The sequence below is a fragment of the Malaclemys terrapin genome, chromosome 13 (genome assembly GCF_027887155.1).
Source record: "Malaclemys terrapin pileata isolate rMalTer1 chromosome 13, rMalTer1.hap1, whole genome shotgun sequence".
Classification (NCBI taxonomy): domain Eukaryota; kingdom Metazoa; phylum Chordata; order Testudines; family Emydidae; genus Malaclemys; species Malaclemys terrapin.
The window spans coordinates 16315095-16342195 of NC_071517.1; the positions used below are offsets into that span (position 1 = coordinate 16315095).

Genomic DNA, 27101 nt, shown 5'->3' on the forward strand with positions numbered 1-27101 from the left:
CCCCCGAATAGAGTCCAGGTACGACACAAACCACGTGAAAGTCTCATGGGGCTTGTCACTGGAACGCCCTTGATTGTCTCCAAGCCCCAGGATTCAGTAGCTTAGTAAGTTTCACAGACAGCGAAACCTGGTTGAATCTGCAGTAAGAGACCGTTGCAGATGACCAAGTCAGTGAGAAAACCCACAAGTAGAGAAATAAACGATAGTCACCTTTGAGTGCCACGTGCCATTAAATGGGGTCTGATGTAGCACCAATGAAGAGACTCCAGCAAGCTTTGGGTTGGGATACAGCATTAGCCATATATAAAGTGCATGGAAGGCTGGTCTAGCACACTAGAGAGGAAGGAGGGTCCAGTGGTTAGAGCACTAGCCTATGATCTTTGAAGACTTGGGTTGAGTTCCTTGCACCACAGATTTCCTGAGAGACCTTGTGAAACTGACTCTGTGCCTCAGTTCCCCCACCTGTGAAATGGGGATAATCCCATGACCCTACCTCCCAGGCACGTTAGAGTGAGAGGTGCTCAGATGCTAAGTAGCATCGAGAGGAATTACACAAGTCGTAATGAGACCACATTGTTCTCTCTTCACTGGGCAGTGGTATGAGGGCACCTGCCCAGTGAGAATGACTGCATTTGGGAGAAGAGCTAAGGAAGCAGTGGTGGGTTCTGCTACAGGGTAACTGACCCAAGACCCTTCAAGGGCCACAAATTAAGACGACAGCCAGGTTAATCAAGAAGAGTTAGACAATTTGTATTTCGCCATCATTGAATTTATGCTTCGGCTTTAGAGTCAACCCTGGTTCTGTTTATTCCACCCTCCCTCCCCCCAACTGGTCACAAAACAAGTGTCACTACCCCCACCTAGTGTCCTCCATCCAGCAGCAGCGACTGATCCTGGAAAACAGGCTTTGTGCGCTTCTCATTAAATACAGACACATTTATTAAAGGAAAGACAGTACTTAAAAGCATCAGTGATGACAGGGTAGAGCTCCAGGTTTTGGATAAAATAGCATGGGGGGGGGAGGAGGAGGAAGAAGAAGGGGACTGGAGGCAGTATGGAAAAAACAAACAAAAAACCACACTGTACGTAGCCACCCACCCAGCCCAAGTGCGCTGGGAACACCATGTGGCCCGGCACCAGCACAATTCGTGTTTGCTAACCCAGGGAGAGGTTTCCAGAGGCACAAGTGTGATGGGAGAAGCTGTTTGATCGTTGTGAAATGTAGGCGCTAAAGGGGCCCACCTCCTTGCTTCGTTTACAGAGACGGCTAATCATGGCGCTTAGAGCAATATGTACTGACCCCGCCTGCTGCCACGGCTCAGACGAGCAACGCCCGGCATTCATTATTCAAACTAACTGACATCCCTGCCTAGCCAGAGAGGAAGTACAGCATGGGCAGCAGCAGGGCAAGCTTCCTCTGTTGACCCAACCCCAGCCCACAGCTGTGCAGGAGATGGCAGTTTGGTCTCCACCCATTATTCAAGCCTTCGCCTCACTGCTGAGCAGGTGCACGTGATGTGGATACGTATCCACAGGGCTGCAAGCCAGCAGCACATGACACGCAACGTACTGAACAGCCGCCAGAAGGTAAACATGGTCCGTCGCAGGCTGTATCAGAACTAGGGACCAAGGTGAAGGCCTCCGTCTTTCCATTATTAACATGCGTTTAAAGCTTCCAAAGTCTGTGTTAAAGGAGGCACTTTCCACTTCTGTTCATGGATGGAATCATTTTAATTTATTGAGGACCTAAAAAGAACTTATATTTGCTTCTTTAAAACAAGATCTCAGCCAGTAATGCAGCAGCGTAACTTCAGAAGCCCAGTTCTATGTGGTCCAAATACCATGCTTAAGAGCTTAATTGTTATTTCTCTCTATCATGAGATCCAAAGTCTCCTAGTTACAAGATAATTAAACTTTGGGTTACTTGTTAACTGAAAGAGTCGAATGGCCTAGTTAATATACAGGAACATAGCATGGAACCATATCAGATAGTATCTGGCATGCTTTTACTAACTGGATAGTTATTTTACTTGGGCCCTAGAAGATAAGGTATAAACTAAGATTTGGTATTTCTCTGTGTGCTTTTGCTTTTCCAAGATCAGGATTTGGACACTGAAGGGACAGCCGACAGTTCCTCTTTCACCCAAAATCTACCCCTCCAAACCCTTGTGGGTTAAAAGAAAGAGGTAATACTGTGGCAAAAGTGGAGAATCACCCTCTGACAGTCATGTCATAGGAGAGGAGAATTCAGAAACCCTAAGGGTCTGAAGCAAGGTGGGGCTGTATCAGTTGCTAACTAATCCATGCCCCCGCTTCTTGTGCCTTCCTCAGCAAACGCACGCACACTGACCCAGAACTGTCAGCAGCATGTTACTCTGTTAGTTCATCTTTAGGACAGTGTCCTGGTCACCCTAGCTAGGAACACACGGATTCCGGTAGTAAGCCAGATGGAGGCAAGTCCAGCTTCAATGCAGTCTGCTCCTCTGTGCTTACAAAGGAAAACTCCAGCCTCAAAAATCCTATTCCTTGCATGTAATCCCCAAGCATCAATGGTTTTCAAAAGGGGGCCTTTACTACTTTAAAGAGCAAACAGAAAAAGGTTGGGATACTTTGATGATGAAGATTGGGACTGAAAAAATAAGTGTCGCTGAGGGCCCAATTCCACCACCCCTCCTTGGGCTGAAGTGGTACCTTAAATATGCAAACAGACTGATTGCTACAGAGCCGTTTTCACAGCCAAGCACTGCTCAGCTTGAGTAAGTGGGCAGAATTAGCCCTTCTGCACCACATTGGAAATCGGACTCTGCATCAGCCTGAGCAGGGTCATTAAAAACGATCAGTTTCCTCTGAGCCAGGCACCAGCGTTCAGCCTGGAGCCGCTAGAATGACAGGTATTCCCAATGACCACTTGAGGACTCTTACCAGTGAGCATTTGGTTCAGGCGCTATGGCTGATCACTGGTGTTTTTCTCTAGAGCCTTATGGAGGTAAGAAATATTGGCATATAAAAAGTGCCCCCTGCAAAAGGGGTTCGTTTTCACAGTACGATTCACAGTACCCGCAAGGCACGGAGATGGGATGGAGCTACAGGATGTGAAGCCCCATCTCACGCCATTAGGCAGAAGGAGGGAAGGGCGGGGCAGGAAAGGGAGACCATTGAAAGAGATGCAGCGGGGTGGGGAGGAAAAAAGAGGCAGATTTTGCTGACAGAGCTCAAGGGGTGTCATTCAGGTGCTTTCGAGGCAAGCCCTGAAATGCCTCATTCTTGGGGCTTCGGTCCCATAAGGAAGGATCCAGCAGTTTTGCCCTGGAAGGATTCACTGAGGGTGAGAGGGAGAGGCACTGGAGGGGGCTGTTCGGCAACACAAGTCCCTGCACAGGGCCGTCACCTCAGAGCACGGCCCGCCACTGGAGGCCTTTCCCTAGCATGGAACAAAAGCACCAAAGTCTCCCATGTTCCCAATTTGGTTCGAGTCTTTGCCAGGTGAAGTGGCTGCTGGGCTCCCAGGCCAGCAGCTGCACCTGCGGATTATGGCTTTTCAATGTGGGGTGACAGATCTGTCCCACGTTGGCCGGACAAGATGCAAACCAGGTCAGTTCAGCTCCACTCCTTCCCACATCCAGCAGTGACCAACCAGGGCAGCTCCCCCCTTGTCCCCAAAATAACAGCACCTGCCCAGCACCAGCGCTAAGGGACAGACTGTGGCAGGCCTAGCCCTGAGTGAACATCCTGCATGGCTTTAGACAGCGAGAAGAGGACTGGGGCACTTAACAGCAACGTCGCCCCTCTCCATTGCACTGATTTGAAGTCACTTTCCCAGTCACTGAGAAAATCCACCTGGTGCCAACTTTCCATGTTAAAACCTCTGCCCCATCCTGCCCTGTCTCCAGGCTGTGGGGTCAGTGCAAAACCTGGTCCAAGTCATACTTCTCGCAGAACTTGCTGGTGAAGGGCAGGCAGGTGAGATACTCGATCCAGTGCCAGTTGATGGGGTAGACATAGAGCCAGATCACCAGGGAGGCAAAGAGACCCAGAAAGACCAGCATGGAGACAATGATCATGGCCCGCTTGCGGTACTTGTCCCCGGTGCCAAAGGTGATGTAGGGGAGGAAGGCAAAGGACAGCAGGAGGCCGCTGAGGAAGCCGAAGATGTGGGCGATATTGTCGATCCAAGGCAGGAGGCCGCACAGAAACAGAAAGAGGACGATCCCAAAGAGGTTCAGAAAAGCCTTCCAGGGCTTCTCTAGGATCTGCCAGCTTTGAAAGAGCTCCACAAAGAGGCAGGCCAGCAAGCCAAACTGGGATCCAGCAGGGCCAACCTGAGGGAGATAAAGATGGGAGTTACAGTGGGTCCCACTAAAACCAAATTCAGTTACAGGAGTAAAAGCAACGTGGTCCAGTGGTTAGGGCACCATGGGAATCAGGAGAACCAGGCTCTATTCCCTGCTCCGCCACTGACTTGCTGGATGACCTTGGGCAAGTCACTGCTCTCTTAGTGCCTCTCTTTCCACTCCCAGGCTTTGTCTGCTAGTGTGTAGACAGAGGGCTGGGACTAGATAAACCACGGCAAAGGCTCATTCAACTATTTTGACACGTGCTGTCCGTTTAAATCCTGAGGTGAAACGGCAATAAACTGCTCCCCTGTGGCCTGGGCTCTGTCTCGTCACTTGCTTTTGCTTTACCACTAGAGACACCAAGTTAAAGACAAATATCCAGCTCGAGCCAATGGTGCTCCAGACAGCTTTTGGTGCATCCAGCTAGCACAGCGATCAGCTTTCCCAAGACGCCGGTAATTTATCACAGGCAGCAAAACAGCGCGGGAGGGTGAGTTGGATTCTGTTCCATCCAAGGGCAGAACCTGTTACTGGTGCAGGTGGGTGAGACAGGAAGAGACTCAGCAAAGGAAACGGACCAGCAGTGCTCCCCCTACTCTGCACACCAGAGGGGTGGGGATGACCGAGGTGAAGCGAGGATGGGGAAAGAAGAATTAACCTAACGCTCCCATTGGCGGCTTGGGACAAGAGCCCCGGTGCCTGGCGCTGCTCAGACCTGCTGGGAAGTGGCCATAGAAAGGAGAGTTCAGTGCTCTGGTTCCCAGAGAAGTCAGTACTTCTGGTGACTCAGCAGCCATCCCCCAGCAAGCTCGGTCTCCATCCCGCCCCGCAGGCTAACTCAGACAATCACCCTGAGACCCAATCAAAGGGATTACGTGTGTGTGATCTAATGCAAAGCCCATGAGAATTCTGCTGACAGATTAGCCATCTGCCTGGTGCGTAAACCCGCAGGGTACATGCACACTCACGTGCGTGTACATGGGACGGCGTGGCACGTGCAAACCCTGCACGAGACAGAAGTGGATTAGGGCCAGGCTGCACCCCCAGTGCATCAGGGAAGTAAAGGGGACATATGGGTCAGCCGCAACTCAGACTGAAAACTTCATTGGACTCTATCTCTTTAACCAGGCTACTGTACCTAGGACTCCTGGATTATGACTGATGAGAGAAATCAAGGCCCGAACCCCACTAGCAAAGAGTCTGGAGAAAGATGAAGATTTATGTGGTTTAGCTGAAATATGCCCTTTGCTCACCTTGGACTAGTCTACACTCAATGTCGACTCCGGTTTTAAAAAGGAACCAGTTTTAAGCTATAACCCTAGGTGTTCACACCTTGGGCGACCGTCCCCATATGTATGCGCCAATGCAGTTCAGAGCTCAGGAAGCCCCCCCCACTCCCGACTGCCATGACCGAGTAGAAAGAATAAACTCCCCTGCCCCAGAGGGGCAGCTACACCTGGAAAGTCAGTGCCGAAGCAGATAGCTACAGAGCATCCTTAAAAACCATCATCCTCCCACTGTAAGCGCCTCCTCCAGCACCTAGCACATTGGGGCCCCAATTCAGCACTGGGCGCTGAGGACTAGAGTTGAGGTGTCAAGCACCCCCACCTCTCACTGGGCTGTAGAAGCCCAGCCTGCAGGATGCGGCTCAGACGGATGCTGCTGGCTCTTCTCCTCTTTACCCAGGGAGGGGCTTGGAGCCTAGAAGGTGTGGGTGGTTTTACCTGATCTCTACAGCAATCACCCCTTTCCTGTGGCAAAATGGGCAGACCGCTCGAAGGAAGGTACCTCTGAGTGAGCAAAAGGCTGTGCGGTGGGTGATCCCGCCGCACAGGTTGGGCAGTGGGGGGGTGGAAGCAGCGAGGAGGAAGAATGAACGAAAGGCAGCAGCTGCCTTGCAGACTGGGGTCACTTATTAATCCCTCCAAAACCTCCCTTCTCAGCTCAGGCACTAGAACAATCTGTTTAAGAAGTCGAGAAAGCTGGACCGCTACCACCAGTTCTCTCCCCGCTCTCTCCATCCTGCTGCAGTGGCTAATCCCGTTATCCATTTCCTTTGCATCACAGGCTACCGAGCCCACGTTCGGGTCTGGGCCAGGAGCCCGGGGGCCAAGTGGCCTGTTACAAGCAGCCAACGGAGGTGCCCTCTCAGCTCTTCCCTGAGCAGCTGGGCGGTGTGACGAGCAGCGTCAGGCACAGAAAGGGCAAAGGGTACGAGGGAAAACAGCTGCTGACCGAATGCCCACGGGGGAGAATGTTAAATGAGCTCAGGCCAGCAACCCGAGAGCAGTCCCACATCACACACTGTATGGAGGGCAGAATGGACCAGTGTACATGGGACCTGCCACGCAGAGCCGCCAGGCAGTTCCCGCACAATAAGCCATTGCTGGGTCTCCGGGTTATTCCATGTGCTTCAGACTCCTAGCCTGAGCAGGGAGGCCAAGGCCTGACCTGGCTTTTTCACCCTCACAGCTGGTCCCCAGAGAAGGGGCAGCCTGAGGTTCATCGACAGGGCAGAGCGGGGCAGCTGGTGCACTTGGAGCCTATACTGTACCTGCTCTGTGGATAGCTAGAGGGCTTCAGCCCACAGGGACGTCAAACCAGCATCTTGCAGCCACACTAAACGCTGTTAACGGTCACTCCCTCGCAAGGCCCCAGATCTCTGGCTGGGTACTTACACAGCCCCATCTCTCTGATCTTTGCCTCTGATGGAGAGAGTGCTGAAAGCTGGCAGGGCTAGAGAGACAGTGGCAAACCCCCCAGTCTCAGAGCACCCTTACCTCTGCCCGGTACGGAAGGAAGATGGCACTGGCCAGGTTGCCAGTGATGCCGCTGAGGATGAAGATGATTGAGATCCTATGCCAGCCTGCCAGCTTCTCCAAATCCCTGAGGACTGTCATCTGGAAGATCACGGATACCAGGCAGTGAACTATCCTATGGAAATATACACACAAATGCTTAGTCTGCAGCCCCCTGCACCTATCCCATTCCCTCTCACCCCACTCCATCGCCCACTCACAGCAGGGATTAGAGCTACTCAGGCTTCATCTAAATCAAAACCTAACTCATTTCCTACAAGTGGTGTCCCGGCAGAGGAGTCAGGATTGGCAGCTGCAGGACGACGCTAGGGGACCATTTGGGTGCAGGGACAGGCACATTTTCATTCTTGGAGGCTGGGTGGGGGAAAATGCAGTTTCATGCTGTTCTTCATTACCCTTTACCCATAGCATCGGTCACGTCAGGGAGTAACGAGAGAGTGGCTCAACCAATGGACATGCCACTGTCCAACCGCTAGTCGCATCCCTAGTCCAGGGCACTTCGTTTGATTGCGTGAACATCACTGGGCCTGCCAGAGGCAGAGGCAAAGCTGCAAAGGGAGGCTCTTGGACAAATGGAGGATCCCCACCCCACCCCCCCTGCTTCTTACCCGGCGTGAAGGAAAAGGGACAGCCAGAGTCTGTAGAACTGATCGGGGATTTCTGGGTTCAGGAAGGGGAGGAGGCCGCACACATCATCCAAGCAATGGACCTGAAACAGAAGGGAAAGCGCCACAGGGTGAAACGAGCAGCGCTGGCTCACGGCCACATCTCAGAGTCTTTAGGGAGAACGGAGGCTGGAGAGGAAAAGCACAGGCGATGCCGACTCATCGCAAAGCACGTTCTCAGGCTACTGATCAGGTCCAGCAAAGCAGCTTCGACCTGCCCGGGGTACATTCATTGAAGACCCCACCATGAATGGGTCAGGTCAGAGGTGAGTGAGACTCCCACAAGTTAAGGGGCAAAGCACCAGGGCAGCATGGGTGCCCAGCACAGATACAGGGTGAGTGGACTTCTCTGGCACCCAAGCGGATACCCAGGCAGTGCATTTTCCTGCCTGCTAGGTACTGCGATACCATTGCAGGCTGCTTCAGGGCCGGATGCTGCTTTATTGATCAGGCTCTTGTCATGCCCAGAGCACGCCCTCGTCCCTAGGATTGCTCTGCCTGGGACCAGCAAGAATCTAGCCCTTTTTATTCCCAGCCACCACCGAGCTGTGTGCGGGCCCAGCTCTTCAGGGCAGCTGGCCCCCACCTCACGGTCTCATGGAGATACCCGGCCAGCCTGACCATTGGCCAATGCTCAAAGCATTCAGCTCAGGAACGCACAGGCTGAGCGTTAGGGCCCCCTCCCCTCCCGTGCATCATTTCTCCAACCCAGCGGCCCCAGGCTCGGCTCACCTGCGAGCAGAGAGTTGCCTCCTCGTGGAAGTAGCCGTGCATGAACTCGCAGTATTCCCGCGTAGTGATCTCGCAGCTAGCGCAAAGGAGGACAAGGTGGGGTCACTTCATGCAGGGATCCCTTCCCCTTCACTCTTAAAGCCCAGATCCTTGTTTATTCTCCCCTCCGCCCAGGGCTAAGATGGAGGAGTCTATCCAGGTTCAGTTTAGTCTAGCTGCATTTAAAGGGTTTGGCTGAAACTCTCAGCTCCCGGCTTAATGCACTGCGGCATTTTCTGCCTTTCCCAAGAAGGGCTCTCTGCCCATCATAGCAGACCTACAGGGGCCTTAAGTCAATGACTGGCCAACAATGGCTATGTCCCAGAAGGAAGCATCTTTTCCAAGAAAGATCCCAAGGAAGTTAACCGAAGACGCAAACCCTCGTATGATAGGGCATAGCCCCAGGACACTGGTCTCCAAGGACAGAGTAGTCCAATAGCAGTTTCCATGCACATGGACATCCTACATGTACCCAGAGGGATAACAACAGAGTCAGATATGCAAAGCCAGAGGGAATGAGCTTTACCCCACTGGGTCCAGAGCAGTTGTCTCAGATGAGCCCTTGGCTCTCCCCTCTCCTTTCCCGTGTAACACAAGACTAACGCGATGAATAGAAGAGGGAGCTTAGCTAGTGGCATGGCAAGGTCCAGTCGCATCAGGAATGCTGCCTGGAGGAGCATGGACGCAGCTTACCTGCCTTTGGTACCGATACAGCACGGTCTCCCTTTGATCTCACAGTCCAGGTGCAAAAAGCCTGTGTGGTTGTTTTTGGCTTGATAGGTGCAAATCTAAAAGGAAGAGCGAAGAACTGGTTAGAGAATGGGAGAGACGCACATACTGGTCCCTGCAGCTGAGGGCACAAGTGCTCATGGACAGCAGGCAAAGGGGAGTTCTACCACCCAGACCCAGCACGCTGGGGTATGCTACATCCAGGGCCTTCCTCTCTCCAAGCTAGCACGTCTCTGGTCACAAGCGTTCCCCAGCTTGGCCAAAAGACAAGTGCCTTTTATTTCTCTGCCTTTCTAGGCCAGGAGGCCCCTCCCAGAACGCTATGGGCATTTCCGGCGATGAACGGGAAGGGAAACAGCAAAATATTCCCTGGCGATTCCTTACCGGCCACTTGGTAATGTCATCTGGCCAGACGTGAGGCGGAGTGGAGGCCGGCTCCTCGCATGTCCTGTGGGGATGGAGCAATCAGTGAGGAAGGGTTCTGCTGGTGCACCCTTTGTCTGGGACCCTCTGACAGCCCAGAGCCTTTCGCTGACAGTCCTTGACGGGCACTCGTAGGGGTCTGGGTAGCTTCTCTCCCCTCCCACCTCAGTGCAGAGTCCCCACTTCATTCTCTTTGGTCTATGAGTGTCAGACTTTACTACGCACCATGTACTGCCGCAGTCTGCCTGGACAAGGAAGGGGACTGCGTGCTGCCGAACACAGACAGTTTAATGTGCTCTTGGGTGTACCGTGTCACATGCCCAGAGGCCCTGGTGACGTGCACACAAATGTAAACATCCAATAGGTAAATTCATCTCTCCGCTGTCTCACCATTAATTACGACAAACAAACAGACATGGTTACAGCCCAAGACTGGCAGTCAGGACTTCTGGGTCCTACTTCTAGCTGATACCAACTTTCTGAGAGAGTTCAGGCAAGACTGTTTCAGTTACCTGTCTCCCCTTCCCTATCTTTAAAATAGAGCACGTGTGTTTGGAAAAGTGCTTTGAGATCCTCAGATGCAAGGTACCATGGGCATGAACATTCTCCCTTAGTACAACCCTTTTCTAGTAGGACTGGAAATACCTAACCCAAGACCCACCCACCTCCACCCATAGTATATGGGTCCCAAGCCACCCTGCAGACATGGACACACATCACGGCCTGCCTCCAATCCCTCATTCCTATTCAACAACCCATCCTGTCCTGTCCCCTCCACTTTCCCGGGAAAGGTGCCCATACCTGGGGTCCTGATGGCATACAGCCCCGGACATTCGCTTCCAACTGGAATTGCCAAGGATCGTCGGGGAGTTAGAGTCTGGCCACTTTGTGAAAGTAGCTAACGTCTCCTGCAGTTCCAGAGAACGGGAATTTGGAGAGTGGGGTTTTTTAGTTGTTAAACAGATACACAGATTTGATGTGTTCAAACCAGTTTATTCAAACGTGGGTCTATTCAGTCAGACCTCACAATCCTCTCTGCACTACCAAACACCCACCCGCCTGGGCTGAAGAGCCATCCTGGCATCATATATTGCCTCCTGGATGGCTGTTTTAGTGAGATGCTTCCTGTCCTCTGGGTGAGCTCCCCCTAATTCCCTTTCCCCTACCCTGTAGCGGATAGCTATCACAACATTAAAAAGACTCACATTGGGGAAAAAACAATTGAATTAAAAATCAATTTGTTTTATTTAGGATGTTCTCTAAAAAGTGAGTGAAAGAAATCAGTTGCAAGAAATCACCCCTAAGCATTGCACAAGTCTTAGAATCCGTGGCAGCACCCCCTAGTCATAATTCGTGTTATTTAAATGGAAGCAATACGGTGTTTAATTTCTTGCATATGTCATTCACGACTTCGTTGCCAGCGTTCGACCCCAACACAAATCTGCTTAGCACATTAGCTGCTGTCCATCCAGTGGGCCAACTTGAAGAAAACATCTTCAGAGAGCAACTGAATTTGCCTCCGCTGGTGGCATAGCAACGTGACACGACACCCAAATGAGCAGAGCCCCGCACACTGCCAGTTGCTGTGCAAGACCACCAGTATGCATGTAGATGCACAAGGTTTCAAGTCATCTCTGCAGCATGCGGCCAGGAAGAGCAGTACCAGGTGCAGAGTTGGTCAGAAGGACCACCTGCTGCTCTATCATCGTGCCTGGTGCAGCGAACATGGAAGATTCCACGAAAAGAGTAACCCAGCACACAAATGGGTACAGGAATTAAGAAATAAGTGATGTGGGTTAATAATTAGAAGCACGATTAGAGGGGATCTAAAATGCCACATAGAAGGCAGGTATTAATCTTGCAGTGATCATGGAAAGTGATTCAATATGGTGTATGTCCCACTAGCTGCATAAAGCAGGGGTATGAAACATCCAGTCTAGTTTTAGTTTTCAGGTTCATCAGGTCCCCGAGATGGCGTGAACTGAATCAGAACTTCCCATCTGATGAGCTCCTCTTACGTTTCCTTCCCATTTGTGTGTCTAATAGTCTCCGCAGTGTTAATACGCAGAAGCATAAGAATAAGGCAAGTACAGTGAGCTTCCCGCATTGTTCATACTTAAGAGTCTTAGCTTGCGGAGAGCATTAGGCACAAAGATGGATGGAAATGCAAATGGTGCCCATCAGAAGGGAGGTCTTGATTCCTAACACCACTCACTTATAACGAGACAAGGCCAGAGGTCAGCACCACTTTACACTCAAACCCCACCTTGCCTCACCACTCTCTTGGTTCTTCGCTAGCGGGTATCTTTCCTGGTTCCTTCCCTGACCTCATCACAGCAAGAAGTCAGTCTTCCCCCTCCCCCACACTGTACCCACCCCAAAGCCCCGTCTGCATTAGTCTTGCAGCTCTCCTTGGGATTCCTGGAGGTTTCCTGGTCCCGTAGGCGACAGGCAGCCGAGCGCACTCACCGAACAGTCTTTTCGCTGAGTCTGGATGCAGCCCGAGTTGTCGTTTTGGACGCAGCAGCCCGAGTCACGCTCCTGGTCCCTCTCTTTTTGAATGCGCTTCTCAACCTGCTGGTCCTTGCGGATGCAAGGGGAGAACTTGGCTCCCAGGTGGATCAGGTCGATCTGAAACGCAATACAATTTGCTACAAGCCATTTTTTGTGCCATTAAAGTGCTGTGTGTTATGCAGGAGTGGTGGTTTAAGGGAAAACTGGGGTACACTGCACCTTTGGGGCAGAGGAGCTGGGATTCTGTGAGTAGCCAGTGTCATGGGCTGGATATCCCAGGGGAGTGCTTCCCAGGGACTTGGGTGCACCTATTATCCTGCAAGGCAGATGGGGCTGGGATAGCCTCGAGGAGAGCACTCGAGTGGCTGAAAGTCTGGTGGGGTAAGGAGTTAACATCCAGGCAAGACTAGGGGTAACAAGGTGGCTCTCAGTCCAGGGTACCCCAAGAACTGTCACAGTCTATAGCACTCAGTGGGCTGAGCCACATCACAACAAGTTACCAGCGACACAGATGGGAGTTGAGAGAGAACCTAGAGATGGAACAGCATGGGGCTGCAATAGGTCAGGCCTGACCTGCTAGATAAAACGGGAAGTTTGGACAGCAGCTGTCAGAACCTCGCTTCTCCTTCCCTCTGCACCGAAGTGTAAATTCCTCTGTCTCCTGAGGGACAAAGGAGGAGAGGGAAAAAAACAACCTAGACATGTCCCTTACCGAGCCCGGGCCAATCCAGAAGTTCTCCTGCTGGATGTACTTCACACTCTCATACACACCTTTGTTCCTCAGCACCTGCCAAGTGGGCACAACATTTAAAAGTCACACGGTGTAATTCACAACAAAAAGCACCCAAGGTTTAACAAGATGGATTTTTCCAACTGCCAGCCCTGCAAACTCAGCCTGGGATCCAAGAGTCAGGTTGGCTTCTCTTTGGGTCACAGAACAGTGAAGGTCCTTAACAACACTGACTATGAATCTATGAATCTATGACACATGAGCTTTCATTGTGTTGCCCAGGTGTAATTTAGAGAATAACTTGGCCTGCAAGGGAAGACCAGCTTCATTTCAAGTCTTTCTACTTGTGCAGCCTCACCTCATGATCATTACTAGATTTTAGCCTCTCAGCACCCCTCTGAGGTAGGGCAGTGCTACCTCATTTTACAGAAGGAGGAACAGACGATCAAGTAACTTGCCCAAGGTCACACAGGAAGACAGTGGCAGGGCTGGGAATTTGACTCATGTCTCCCAAGTCCCAGTCCAGTGCTTTATCCACTGGCCCATCCTTGCTACCGAGATCCCAGGCTGGATTTCAGGGCAATCAGGGAGGGGGAAAGACGTTCCTGTTGCTCACAAACTGAGCACGTTTGATATGGAGTCACAAAGATGCTAAACATGGTAACCCATCACTCCCAAAGCCATTCAAGTCTGTCTGTACATGTACTACCACCCACTGAACAAAGGGCTGCTTTTTCCAGACTGAGGTTAAGAGGAGAAAATAGATTACAGGAAAGAATAAGTGTTGGCCATCTTCCCAGGAAACTTAATTACTGCCTTCCTTTCAGTGCCTGGGTACCTAGGAGAGAAAGGGAGCCACCTGGCTATCTGCACACACAGAGAGATGCTGGAGAATTAAGCCTGCATGGGATAATCCCCATTTTGCTGGCATTCAGCAGAGCTGGGGCAACAGACTTGCTTTAAATCAGCTACTGGAGTCCTGGTATTGGAGACGGGATTCTCCAGAGAGACAGGCAGTGTCAGAGGGACCTGATAGGCTAGACAGCACCAAGACCCCAAAATGGGCACAGCCAGTATCGATGAAACTTACTAACTCTGCCGTCACGTGCTGGGCAAACCCGATTGGCGCAATGCCATACGTGCAGATAACCAGCAGGGTGATGATGATATGGACGAAGGTGAGCCAATAGGTGAAATACGGCCTGGGGAGGGGAAGGGAAACACAAACAAGGGTCACTCGTCACAGACTGAGCAGCTCCGTCCCTGCCAACCTTCACTCGCATTAAACCAGCAGGCTGGAGATGCCCACATCCGACACAGCGGGGGCAGGGCAGGGCAGATGTAGAAGAGGATCAGGACGGGGATACGCAGGTTGGGTTCGGAGGCGCATTGGCCGAGCTGCTGTTGGGATTGCCTTAGTTAGCATTTCACAACCCCAGTGCAAGGCATATTTTACATCCATGACCACTAAAATGGAAGTCAAGTCATCAGAGCCCTTTCCCTGACCACCCTCCTCTCCAATGCAGCTCCTCGTCTGGGAGGATATCTGCTGAGATGAGGAGCCCGCAAAGGCGCTGGAATTTAAGCGAATAGAGCCACTGGAACCACTGAGCGTGGGCCCCGATCCTGATCTCGCTCCCCTGGCGTCAATCAGGAGTAACTCCTCGCCAGCCAACCTCAAAAACCAGGCTCAGCGTTTACATACGGGGCAGCACTAGGATCCAGTATCAGCCCGGCCCATTATAACCGCATCCCCCCCCTCCAGCCGGAGCTCGGCCCTCACCTGTGACTGTCTGTGTTCTCCAGCTGAGACTGGACTACGCTGCTGATGCTCCGGCGGTACGTCCTGTTCAGCCACTTGCCCACCACCCCCAGCCCGTAGTATCGCTTCTTGCGGTCAAAGGCGAAGTGCTTCACTTTGGAAGCGATCCGCTTGCCTCTCTTGGGACCGGGGACTGCCGACACCGAGACCCCGACACCTTCCTTCCTGCAGCGAGAAGCATTTCATTCAATTCCCTTCAAAGAGGTGGAGTTAAATCCTTTACTCCCTTTCATACAAGGCCTCATCACAGCATGGCCAGTGGTGCCAGAAGTGAAAGGAGTTGCCAGGGAAAGGGATGGGGCCAAATCCCCGCTGGATATCTAGCCCAGCTCCCCACCCCAGCACCATTCAGTGCAATGGGCCAGCTCAGAAGCTACCTAGGAACAGAATATCCAGGACAGCACATGTCCAGTCTAAGGGGCACCGGGCAAATCTCTGCAGCACCGCCCCGAACTAGAACCGATACTCACAGAACGGGTTGCTCCACCTCAGAGGATCGGGCGCCGTCCAGGGGAGGAAGCCCTTGGAAGTAAGCGGCTGAGAGGGGGGGCGATTCGAACACGTCGTCCGGCATGGAATACATCTCCTCGTGCGCATCTATCTGTGAGGGACACAGCAGACACACGCGGGTGATGGCCTAGCTCAGACAGAGAAGCGATCCAGATGGTGCTCCAACCAGACTTGCTCCTGGCTCAGACCTGGCTTCAGGACAGGGCCTTGTGGGATGATGGGGGGACGATCAACCATTAATTCTATGGAGAGATTTATGCTTAGCGCAGCATCGTGGTATCTGATCTTTGATTCACCGAGCACTAACAGGGTCTTACAAATCGGGCAAGGAAAAGCCGTGGTTCCTGTCCCAAGAACGTACAGCAGATCTGGGTTCTGCAGCGCTGGAGACACTCTATTATAATAATTTTTATTACAGTTGTGTCTAAGGACCAGCGGAGATTGACGCTCCTTTGTGCTAGGTGCTGTACAAACAGTCCCAGCCTCGCACACCTTACAGTCTAAATCAGATCGAAGGCCTGGGCCATGCTTAAAGCTTAAGCTGACTTTGCTGCACCATTCAGGGGTATGGAAGTCTAGATCCCCGAGCACCGTAACTGTGCTGACCTAGCCCGTGGTGCAGATGTGGCTGAGTGTTGCTGCTGTGGGATAGGATGTACGTAGGGAGAAACCAGTGACCATAATTAAGGTGTATTTCCCCCTTTGCTTGCGAATAGAGACTGTAGCCTCTGGGCCCCCTGCTATTCAAAACTGAACTCACTCCCAGCATATTAAGCAACCCCCTCACACACACCCAAAACAGTGAAAACAACAAGTTTAACAGAGTGTGATTGGGAGGGCAGGGAAATTATTCGGAGTTGGGCAATAGAAGGCAAGGTCAGTGTCCCAAGCAGTAAAAGCTCTCTGGGGCACGGGACCTGTAAGTAACAGCCTGGGATGCCATACACCAGTGTCAGAAAGATTTAAAATAAAAAGGGGGAAGAGGGGAAATTTACACTGGGTGTAAATCAAAATATCACAGCTAGGGAAGTGAAGCCCCTGTTTCCATCAACATGCACAGACTGGAGTCTCAGCAGAGCCAGTCTGGGGTCTCACATTACCAGCCCCAGGGGGTCCAAGACCTGGTGACTCAGCCCCAAGGAAAAGTGGCAGGGGAGAGGGGATGAAGCTAGGATATCATGGAACCATGCTTGCCTTACTGAAGAATGAGGAGTCCAGCATATCTGCAGCATCCACCATGTCCTCATCCAGGATGCTGGGATACAGGAAGCTCCGCTTGTTGCCTCTCTGTTTCGATGCCAAGGGCTCCAAAACTGAACGTCCCTTTCATGGAGGAAAAGGCAAAACACTGGGTGATGAAATGCACTAGTAAAGCTGTATCTTGCCAAACTATAGCAGGGGACCAGGAGGCAGTTTTGGGGCTGAAGGCTGAAGGCCAAGCGGATTAATCTGATGGCCAGGAATCTGCATGCAGATTTCCCAAAGAAGGAAGCCGTCAGCATTTCAGATCTCTGCTGGGGAGGTTTGCAGAGTGTTGCATGCACCTCCGCACCCAGCAGTACATAAGCAATGATGGTTCCATAACATGCCTCAGAATCCCAGTTATGTACCAGCCACACAAACACCTTCATCGTTGGATCAGAGACTAGAACGCGCAGTAAAAAGGCAAGTGCAGCCATCACACTCCAGCCTCGAGCTAAACACAACAAATGTGTGTCCTGCCCACACTAGAACTCTCAGTCACAGAGTCAGAAAAATGTGGGGCTGGAATGGACCTCCAGGGTCACCAGGTCCAGCCACCTGTGCTGATGAAGCAGCACCAAGCAAACTGGGACCATCCCTGAACAGTGTTTGTCCAACCTGTTCTTGAAAACCTCCAGTGATGGGGATTTCACAACCTCCCTTGGAAGCCTGTTCCAGAGCTTAACTGCCTTGCTGCAGAGTAATGTACATTAACATGTTAAAAACATAGCTCAAAACGCCAGTGTCGCCAAACTCGATGGTTAGAGCTAATCAAAACTGGCCTTTCCATCCTGCAGAAAATTTAGAGAGATTCTGAAATCTGGTTTTATCCGAAATCGGGCCCAAAAAAGTCAAAATCTCCAAATTTGTCTAAGCATTTTGGCCTTCTCAAAATGTAACATTCTCCATCATGGCCCCAAGAAAATGTCAGTGAAAACCCCACATTCCAGTAAAGTGTTGTGATTTTGTCAAATCAGCATGGTCTGATGGAAAACTTTTGTCAGAAAATTTTCAACCACCTCTGTCTACAAGGTGAGCCACATCGGCTCATATTGCCTGTGAAACCAGGTTATTCTCTAGTACAGAGCAGGTCTGTTAACGGGCCCCAGCAGAAACTCCACCCATGACTAGGTTTTTATGCAATGTAATCAGAAAAATCTTCACATGTTAAGGGTTGCCATTCAACGCTGATTTGCTTAGAACAGTTCATTCTTCACTCAAACCATTTAACTTCTTAACTAAAATTCCACTTAAAATAAAGCACTGCAATATGTCGATTGACATTGCGTATGTTGCCCAAACAAAACATTTTGCAAAAGTATCAAAACAAAAATTTTGGGGTCTGCAAAATGTCCCAGAATGCAATGGCAAATGGTCTTGCATTAAGTGTCGTGGGGGAAAAAATGACTGCATTTGCAGAGCCCTGGGAGAACCTTAGTAAGGGCTCCAGTTCAGATCTTGAGAACACACAAGGGACAGGACATAAGGGTGCTCTGGACGAGTCTCTGAGGAAGGTTCACTAGGCAGCAGCTCAGCCAGGAACGCATTCACAAGCAGAACTCACTTTGAGGATAGCCGCAGCTGCCCTGAAGCTCATGTGGGCGACAGACTCCCGCTTCCTACGGGGCAAACGGGTGTAGCCCGACCGCACGCTGGTGAAGGAGGTCAGGGAGAGAACTCCAGGCGTCTGGGGTGGTAGAACAGGGTGAGGGGTCCGAGGACGATCGACTTCATCTGGATGCCGGAATGGACGGCCTCTGGCCAAAGGGTCTACGATCTTAGTCACATGGACAGAGAGGCAGAAGTTAGTGAACTAGGTTCGGTTTTCAGCTCCGTGTGCACATGAATGTAAGAGAAAAGGGAGACACAAAGATACGTATTATGCAAGTGAACCCTGTTGTGAGTGGGTTTTCTGCCAGGACTGAACCCTAGGGTTACCATATGTCCGGTTTTTCCCGGACATGTCCGGCTTTTTGGTAATCAAACCCCCGTCTGGGGGGAATTTCCAAAAAGCCGAACATGTCTGGGAAAAATACACCCAGCTTCCGGCATCCCTGGCTTACCTTAGAGCAGGCTCCGGTGGCTGCTGTGCTCCCTGACTCTGTAAGGGTCGAGCTGCCCGAGCGCTACCGGCTTCGGGCAGCCCCCATGCCTCTGGGCCCTGCGCCGCCGCCGGCCGGGCACTTCCGCTCCAGGGGCGCAGGGTCCAGAGGCATGGGGGGCTGCCCGAAGCCGGTAGTGCTTGGGCAGCTCGGCTCTTACAGAGCTGAGGAGTCAGGGAGTAGCACGCAGCAGCTGCCGCCGGAGCCTGGGAGGGGAAGTGCCCGGCCGGGGGTGCAGGGTCCGGAGGTCTGGGGGCTGCCTAAAGCTGGTAGCGCTCGGGCAGCTGTTTCATGGCTGGGATGGAGGAGGGGGAATGCGGGCGCTCAGGGGAGGGGGTGGAGTTGGGGCAGGGCCAGTAAGGGAAGGGGCGGAGTTGGGGCAGGGGCAGGACCCTGTGGAGTGTCCTCTTTTTTTAATTTTTAAATATGGTAACCCTACTGAACCCAGAACCTCTGGATCTAAAAGTCTGAATTTCTACTGCCTGAGCCATAAGACCAGCTCCCATACAATAGGGCTATTCTTTGCTCAGACAGCATTTCTGGGAATCCTTTGCTGAAGAGATCTCCAACAGTCTGATCTGAAGACACCTGCTCCCCTGCATGCTAGACCAGAGAGGCAGGCTCAGACTAGGAATCCCCATTTCAATCATTTAAAGTGAGAGCTAAGACAGGAGAAACCTCTTGTGACACGACGCCCCATATTCTTCATAGAGTTATTATGATATGAATATGGCATAACTAAGGTATGTTTTATGCAAGATGGGTCATGTGCGATGTCATTGGAAAGATGATGATTTACTGAATGTGATGATCCTACCTGCATGCATCATTTCTGTATCTGAAGTTAGGAATGTTGACCATGTATCAATTGCAAAAAAGTGTTTGCAATCAGTCTGGCTGGTTTAGTCAATAAACCATGAGGGAGAACAATAGGTCTTTGAAGATGCTAATCTCCCGCCTTCCTGGGATGCGGCTTTGACACTGAAGGGTCACGTGATCATGTCACCCTGGTACTGGACACCATCTTGGACTGCTGTATTTTTCCACTGGTAGGGTGTGGGGGTCAAACTGGGAAACACAGGATTCCCACCATATGTAAATCCTTTTTAAGGCTGAGGAATGAGTTAATCAGGGTTAGATCTTCACTGAATCCCTACCCAAGATGACAGCTAAAAACACCTAAGACTGAGCTGAACCTAGGCTAAAGGGTGTCTGGTCTGTGAAAGGAATATCTGGAATTCTAAGCGACAAGCAAAAGAAGTTTGTCTTCAAGAATCTCTGAAACCTGCTTAAACCTACAATTATTACTTGTAGCCAGTTTCTTTAGTGTCTTAAGCTTAGTTTGCATGTTTGCTTTATTTGCTCAGTAATCTACTTTGATTGGTTTGCTATCCCTTATAATCACTTAAAATCTATCCTTTGTAGTTAATAAACTGGTTTTGTTTTCTAAAACCCAGTTTGTGCAATCCATAACGGGGAGGGAGAGAGCATATATTCCTCCACATTGAGGGAGGTGGCAATTTTCATGAGCTTATGCTGTACAGATTTCTGCGCAGCACAAGACAATACAATTTGGGATTTACATTGCAAAGGGGTTGTGCACTTGAGTACCGGGCAATCCCTGAGCAGAATCTTCCCACACAGAACTGATCTCACTGTCTGTCTTTCTGCAGTTGGGTGTGGCCCTACCTGGGCGTGTGCCAGAGGAGACTTGAGGGCCTGGCACAGGACAGGGTGAGGGAGCCCAGGCTGGTGGAACGGGCAGGCTCAGTGGGACCCCAGTACATCAGGTGGCACCCCGGTGTGTGTGTGTGTGGGGGGGGGGGGTGGCGGGGAGGTAACCCGTCACACCACTGGAGTTTTACCTTGGGCAGCTTGCATGGCTTCGGTGACTCGGTGCCTTGGAAGGAGGGCACCTCCTGGCTGGGTAGCTCCATGTCTCGGTAGGGGGCCTTGAGCTTGCCATATCGTATGCTGCAGTGCTGCCGGCTCTTGCGTTGCCAGTGCTCCCGCTTTCCCTCCCAGTCACTGCTGACACCAAACCACTGGGCTGTCCCCCTGCAGAAGCAAGCGTTGAGAGAAACATAGGGCCCATCTCTGCTGGAGGAATGTAAAGGCCGCTGTGCAAAGGGACTAAGTCCACATGACAGAGAACATGGCAAGTCATTTAAATACAGAATTGGAGTGCAAAATAGTATCTGAAATGGACCATCTCTGGGCCGTTTACACCATCCACCTCTCAGACACCACCACTACCACCTCCAGAGCTGTAAGCAACTTCGGATATTGTCCACACTGCATCTGGGGTGTGTGATTGCACCTGGAGCCTGGTCTACAATATAGAATTAGGTTGACATAAATCGCTTTGCAGTGCACCTCTTTATGCCAGTGCCTACACTCAAATGTGTCTCCGATTCATGTAAGTGCCCCATTACGACAGTGTAATAAAACCACCGTCCCCCTCCACCTCTGAATGGCGTAGAGCCTTAATTGACCTATTTAGGTCAACACAGTGAGTGTAGATACTGCACGACCTGTGTCGATCGTAACAGATCCTCCAGCAGCTGTCCCACAATGCCCCATTCCCTGCAACAGTGACTGCTCTGGTCACAGTTGTAAACTCCACTGTCCGGGGTTCAGAGACTGGAAGCCCACCACATTTCCTTTAAAAGCCCTGCGTATTTTTGAATTGACTTTTCCTGATTGCCCACCTGGATGAGCAAACCTAGTTGATCACCTTAGTTGTGTGCATCATGGATCCAGAGACTCAGTGCTACACTGCCAGCTTTGGAACAGTCCTCGGAGGACCCCTTCAGCATGCCAGACCCCCAAGGGGTGTCTCTTCCTACAGGGTGAGCCATGTGGCCCCATTGCCTTCTACTGCTGAACCTCTGGGCTTCAGCACTGCAGCTTCACACTGTAAGCTCTGTTCAACGAGTCCAATCGAGACAGACCCCTGCTAGAGACTCATCCACTTTGCAGATTTTAATACACCTCCCCAAACATTTACAGGGACACACAAAGGGGTATCAAAAAACAGTTGAGTTTATTAGTCAACTGCAGCACAGTGAAGTCCTTAGAGTAGCACAGAGAAAGGAAGGTTAAAGCGTAGGCCGTTCTGGTTAGCGCAGAGCCCAACCAAGCTGGGCGAACGCCATTGTTCAGGCTCTGGTTTGACCTCCTGGGTAAGTTTCCAGATGAGAACCTCGACTCCTTCCACCAGCCAGCTCTTACCCCCTCCCCTCACACCTCTCCAGTCCTTTGTTCTCCAGCTGGGGAACGTTGCTCAGCTTCCCTGAGGAGAGGTGGAGAAAATCTGCTTCCTGCTGGGTCCTTGGTGGCTAGGTGTTAATGCCCTGGGTGACTGGATTTGTCATCCTCCTCTTGTATCCTCCACTGACGGAGGTTGGTCTCAGCCAGTCTTTTTTAAAGGGCACATTTCAAGCTCAGCCAGGCAGGCAGCATTAATACCCATGTCTCGGAGCTTGCCCTGAGAGCAAACAGTCCTTTTCCCCTCACCAGGTAACACCACAGCATATAGGGGAAACTGAGGCACACAAGGGATTCATAAAAATATTACAGAAAGTCCCATTTCATCACACAGTGTGCAGCTGCCCAGACGACCATTCCAACGCCATGCACACGAGGTAGTAGACAAGCTAGTGTGCCTGCAGTAGACAGCATCTCCTGGGCCTGTGGGGAAAGAGGCTGTGTAGGCAGAACTTTGAACCAGCCACAGACACGTGGACATCTACAAGCAGATTGCATGGGGAATGCGGGCGAAGAGTTCTGACGCAGACAGGGATCAGCAGCAGGACAGTGAGAAAATGAAGGAACTTCGCCAGGGATACCACAAGGCTGGGGAGGGCAACAGTCAAGTTGGTGCTGCACCGGAGATCTGACGCTTTTACAATAAATTGCATGCCTTGCTCACCAGAGATCCCACCAGCACCTCACAGAATGCTGCCAATGCCTCCGAGGAGCCTGAGATGGCGATCCCTGTCATAGGGGGTGGGGAGACACAGCAGGGGACTCCAACCATGCTGCTAGCCAGGACCCGTTGAATACTCGGCTGGAGACTAGCCAGTCCTGCCATGCGAGCATGGATGAGCCCACAGATGAAGGGGAAAGGAACTTGGGGAAGTGCGCGCATGCATTTTTCTTTACGACGTTTACATTTAAAGCTGGTGCCCGGCCCATGCCCAAGTTATCGACTTTTCGTTGTAAGAGAAGGCAGCTGCTTTTCATTCCTCTGCTGGGTTAGGCGGGAGGGGAGGATAGGAGCTGTTTATGAACACAGGGATGTCCCTCGTATCCTCCGGAGAGATCGCGATGTAATGGTCAGGGAGGCAGTCCTCTCCCTAGCGTTTCTAGGCATGGCCGCAGAAGGACACCTTTCCCAGGCCATCTGGGAGGAGTCCCACTAGCACCATTGAAACAGGCCAGAGGCACATGGGCTCAGGTGGCTTCAGGACTCCAACAGCAGCTGGGCTCACTGGTCTATTGTGCCCCTTCCAAGTGAAATATCAGACAAAAAACCACCACTGCCTGTGAAAGCCAGTGCCAGTATTTACTGCCCATGCCCTGTACTCAGACCCATGCTGAATACGGGTTGAAATTCTGTAGCTTCATGAAACAGAAAATTCAACTCCTCGCCCCTGCAGGCCGTACTCACCATGGCTGGGGCGGGGCTGAGCTGAGGTGCTCCACAGCACAACCATCACTGGGCATTTCTCATGAAAAGGATTTATGGGAATAAGGGGAGGGAGTTTTGATGTTGGTTCTCCCCTTTCTGTTGTGACTGTAAATGTAATGATACATCGGTCTATTTTGACCTGGTGGCATTGAGGGGGTGACCCATCCACACACGCAGAATGCCTGGCCTTGTGGAGAAGAAAGAAGAGGACTAGGGAGGACACGTTCTGTGAGATCCTACAAGTCAATGCTGCATCCGCCCATGAACAAAGGGGGCTGTAGAGCCAACATGACCGATGGCATGGAGAAAGAGAGAGGACAGGAAAAAGGCATCAGAGTCCCAGCAGGACAAGGAGCAGGAAATGCACCAGGACAGAATGGGTCTTCTCAGACAGCAAGCCCTTGGTGCACAGCTTCACAAGCCATGGGAGCAAAGAGGATAGGCTGCGTTGCACAGAATCACTACTGGCATTTCAACATCCGCCAGTTAGGAAAGAATGCCCCTGCATTCTTCAAGAGGTGAGCATCATGCACCTTCCCTGACCAACCCACACGGATATTGGTGAAGCATTCCTGGTGATCCACCAACACTTGCATCATCACGGAAAAGTAGCCCTTTCTGTTGCTGTGGGGTGGTGCCAAAAATAGGGATACGAGTGCTGTCCATCACGCTACTGCAGCTCAGGAACCCCATTGCTGCAAATCCACCCACTAGCAGCTCCTGCACGTTGTCGAGAGTCTCAGTCCTGCGTAACAGGATACGCTTCATGGTGCTATACACTTGCATGAGAGTGGGCCCCACTGTGAATTTCCCAATGCCAAAATGCTTTCCCATTGCAAACTTCCGAACTGTGATTACTGCTTGTTTTTCCACTGTCAATGCAGCTCTCATTCTGGGCTCCCTGCGCTGGGGGACTGGGGCGAGCTCTGCACATGGATCCAGGAAGGTGGCCTCTCACATCCAAAGGTTCTGCCGCCACCGCTCGTGGTTCCAAACGTGCATTACAATGTGATCCCTGCACTGCAATCACGCCCCTGATGGCAGCGTGGATGTGGCATTAAGGGTCTAAACACACAAGGTGCATGCGACGTTCAAACCGTTCACACAACAAGTGAAAGGAGTTCTTTGATCCCAGCCTAGCCACTTCACCCACAGAAGCCTGCCATAGTTTAGCTCAGTTGGCAGCCTCTGCTCTGGAGGGGCCCAGGCCTGCAATAGCAGGGGAGGCCAGAAATTCAGACCTCTTGGCGACATCGCTGGTACCTGCACCGCACTGGGAACAGGCTTGTTCGCTTGGTGCTGAAACAGAAGCACAAGTGAATGCGTCTGTGAAAGCCCCACGTAAATACTACGGAGAAACGGCCTCTTGCTTTTTGGCGCTAATCTGTGAAACACCACAAGTTTGAATTCTAATGGAGGAGACTGGCATTGTTCCTGGAACAGCGACTAGCCAGGCAAAACACAAACAGATGAAAACCCAACATGGGACCTGGTTAACTTATTTCAGCTTCCTGATTCTAACACACGCAGCTTTGACTCCACGCCTGGTCCTGCAGCGCGTCATCTGCAGCCAGGGCAGAGACCAGAAAAACGGAGCCAAATCTGTTCAACTCCCTCCCCACAGCCCAGCCCCAGGTGCTGCAGCGTCCGACATGTGGTGCCGTAACGCCCAGTGCTGCGTGCTCCTTACTTGCGGATGCTCTGGGTCAGGGAGGTCTGTCTGTGGAAGCCGGGAGGTTTCTCCGTGTTCTCATCCCTTTTCCCTCTGGGCTCCTGTAGGCTCACGCTCTTTTGATACACTGGGTTTTTCAGAGGCTGGAAGGGGAGCCAAGCCGTTAGGAGCAGAGCTGGGGAAGGGAGCACATTTCTGTGTATAGCTGGCATCCTCCCCGCAACCCACTGTTAAGGGAGGCGGGAGGGAGCAGAGCTGTCAGCCAAGAGACTGACCTACTTCTCACCAGGGCTCACCCCCCTACACACATGTTCGGGTTCACGCAAGGCACGCCCTATGTTTGACCTTAAATTAAATTAAGAGCTTGACAGAAGGGTCCCACGTTCAGATGTGCTGCCAGCATGGGGAAGCAAGGAGCAGCTTCAAGAACTCTAATCCAAACCTGAGTCCCCCACGTCCCCCACCTACCCTTTGGCACATCCCAGGCCCCTTAGACAGCTCCTGCTCCCAACCCTTGGCTGAAGGGATGAAGAGCAATGCTGTGGGGAGGGAGCCCCCCCCATAAAGCCACTTCATAACGGGCAGCTAATGGGGGAACAACTAACCCCTTGGAGATGGGCTGTCAATGCACATCATCCTGAGCAACCAGATGGGCGGCACCCTGGGAAATGGCAGCATTCAGGGCTGAATCTAATCAGAATGGGACATGAGATGGGTGCTGGGCTGGGGCTCGACCCTGCTCCCAGTGGAGCAGCATTCCCTAGTCCCTTACCACTGCTACAAAGAAAGCCCCTGCTCCCCCAACACACCCTCCTGGGTCACTGGGAACTAACAGGCATTGGGACATCGGGGATCCCCCTCTTACCACTTTTGGGTTGCTTTCCTCCTGTAGCTCCACTGGTGGAATGGTGATGGAGAGGTCAGGGGGCTTCCTGCTCTGCAGGCGGCTGCTGCTGGTGCTCGACCGGCTGCCCCCATTCTTATCGCTGGACGACATCTCAAACAGGAGGAGTTACTCAGGCTAAAGGGGGAGGAGAGGGGGAAAAAAGTTAGACCCTAGATTTCTTGGCCCGCACTGCTGATTGCACAGGGGAGGAGGTTGATCAGTCTAGGGGGAAGGTGAGGTAATGGTCATTTCATGGATTTATCGCAGATACCCGCTAATGGGTCTGTGCACTGTGGAGACCCCCTGGAGGCACGTTAGTTCTTTAAGTGCTTGTTGCAAGGAGAGACAAGCAGAGTCCTTTCCTTTACCCACTTCCCAGAGGGCCAGTGGGAGCCCCAGCTCCTCAGCCATATGCTGCTAGAGAGATTAACATTTCACACTTCTACAGTGACTTCCATCCAAAGATCCTCAAGTGCTACCCAAAGATCACAACATGTCTGACTCGAGCACCATTATCCCCATGTAACAGACAGGGAAAAGCAAGCGGACTTGCCCAACGCAGCAATTCAGTGGCAGAGATAGGAACAAAAACCAAGATTCCCACCTCCTAGTCCCCTGGTCTAAGCTGTTCTTTATCATAACCATGCGGCAAATCTCCCACCACTAGTCCTATCAAGCGCTTTGACTTGCGATGCTGCCCCGGAGGGTTGGACGTTGCAGCTCAACAAAGCAGAGACAAAGGCTTTGAAGAGGTTCGCCTCCAGCCCAAGTGCTTGTGGAGTTAGAGACATGCCTGGCAACGTGAACTGACGACCACGCACAGATTACAGTACATGCAGCTTGACCATAGCAGCAGGAAAGCCATCGGAAGTCACACCCACTCGAAGCAGACTTCCAGTTTTCAAAGAACTAACCCGGCGTGGGTCCAGAACTACGACCCCCACGTTAGGCAATTGCTCTGAGCTTAGTGGAAGGAGAGGAAGCCAAGAAAGGACACTGAAGCTGAATAGTAGAAACATTTTCAGACCACGAGACCTATTTCCATTCTGGAATCGTCTCCCCACGGAAGCAGTGGGACTCTCCAGACATTGAAAGCAAGATGCCCACCAGAAAGTGTCCTGTAGAGAATGAGCCGGCGCACTTGTAGGGAAAGGGAGTGGATCATCAGAAGTCTCGGCCATCTCTG

The 27101-nt window shown here is 51.8% G+C and overlaps 1 protein-coding gene across 2 annotated transcripts; it reads right to left on the reverse strand.

Annotated features, from left to right (window-relative positions):
- Positions 1-921: 921 nt before the first annotated feature.
- Positions 922-26046, reverse strand: RHBDF2 (rhomboid 5 homolog 2). Of its 2 annotated transcripts, XM_054047987.1 has the most exons (17): positions 25895-26046; positions 25048-25172; positions 20527-20719; positions 18124-18336; positions 16512-16640; positions 15278-15408; positions 14769-14972; positions 14076-14187; positions 12968-13042; positions 12211-12372; positions 10543-10649; positions 9703-9766; positions 9283-9377; positions 8551-8626; positions 7762-7862; positions 7115-7268; positions 922-4319 (listed from the first exon to the last, which is right to left on the reverse strand). In XM_054047987.1, the coding sequence occupies exons 1-17, from the start codon at positions 26024-26026 to the stop codon at positions 3900-3902; spliced, it is 2493 nt and encodes an 830-aa protein (XP_053903962.1). In that variant the 5' UTR covers positions 26027-26046; the 3' UTR covers positions 922-3899. The 2 variants fall into 2 exon arrangements, with proteins under 2 accessions (XP_053903962.1, XP_053903963.1); XM_054047988.1 differs by lacking the exons at positions 922-4319; positions 7115-7268 and adding an exon at positions 7278-7507.
- Between the last annotated feature and the right edge of the window lie 1055 nt (positions 26047-27101).

What these genes read in the sequence shown, in the direction of transcription:
- RHBDF2 (XM_054047987.1), bottom strand. Translation starts at nt 26,026, where the DNA reads ATGTCGTCCAGCGATAAGAATGGGGGCAGCCGGTCGAGCACCAGCAGC. An exon ending in GAGAACACAGACAGTCACAG is followed by an intron (nt 14,188 to 14,768) that starts GTGAGGGCCGAG and finishes TCCCCTCCCCAG; the next exon opens with GCCGTATTTCACCTATTGGC. An exon ending in CTCAGCGAAAAGACTGTTCG is followed by an intron (nt 10,650 to 12,210) that starts GTGAGTGCGCTC and finishes CTGGAACTGCAG; the next exon opens with GAGACGTTAGCTACTTTCAC.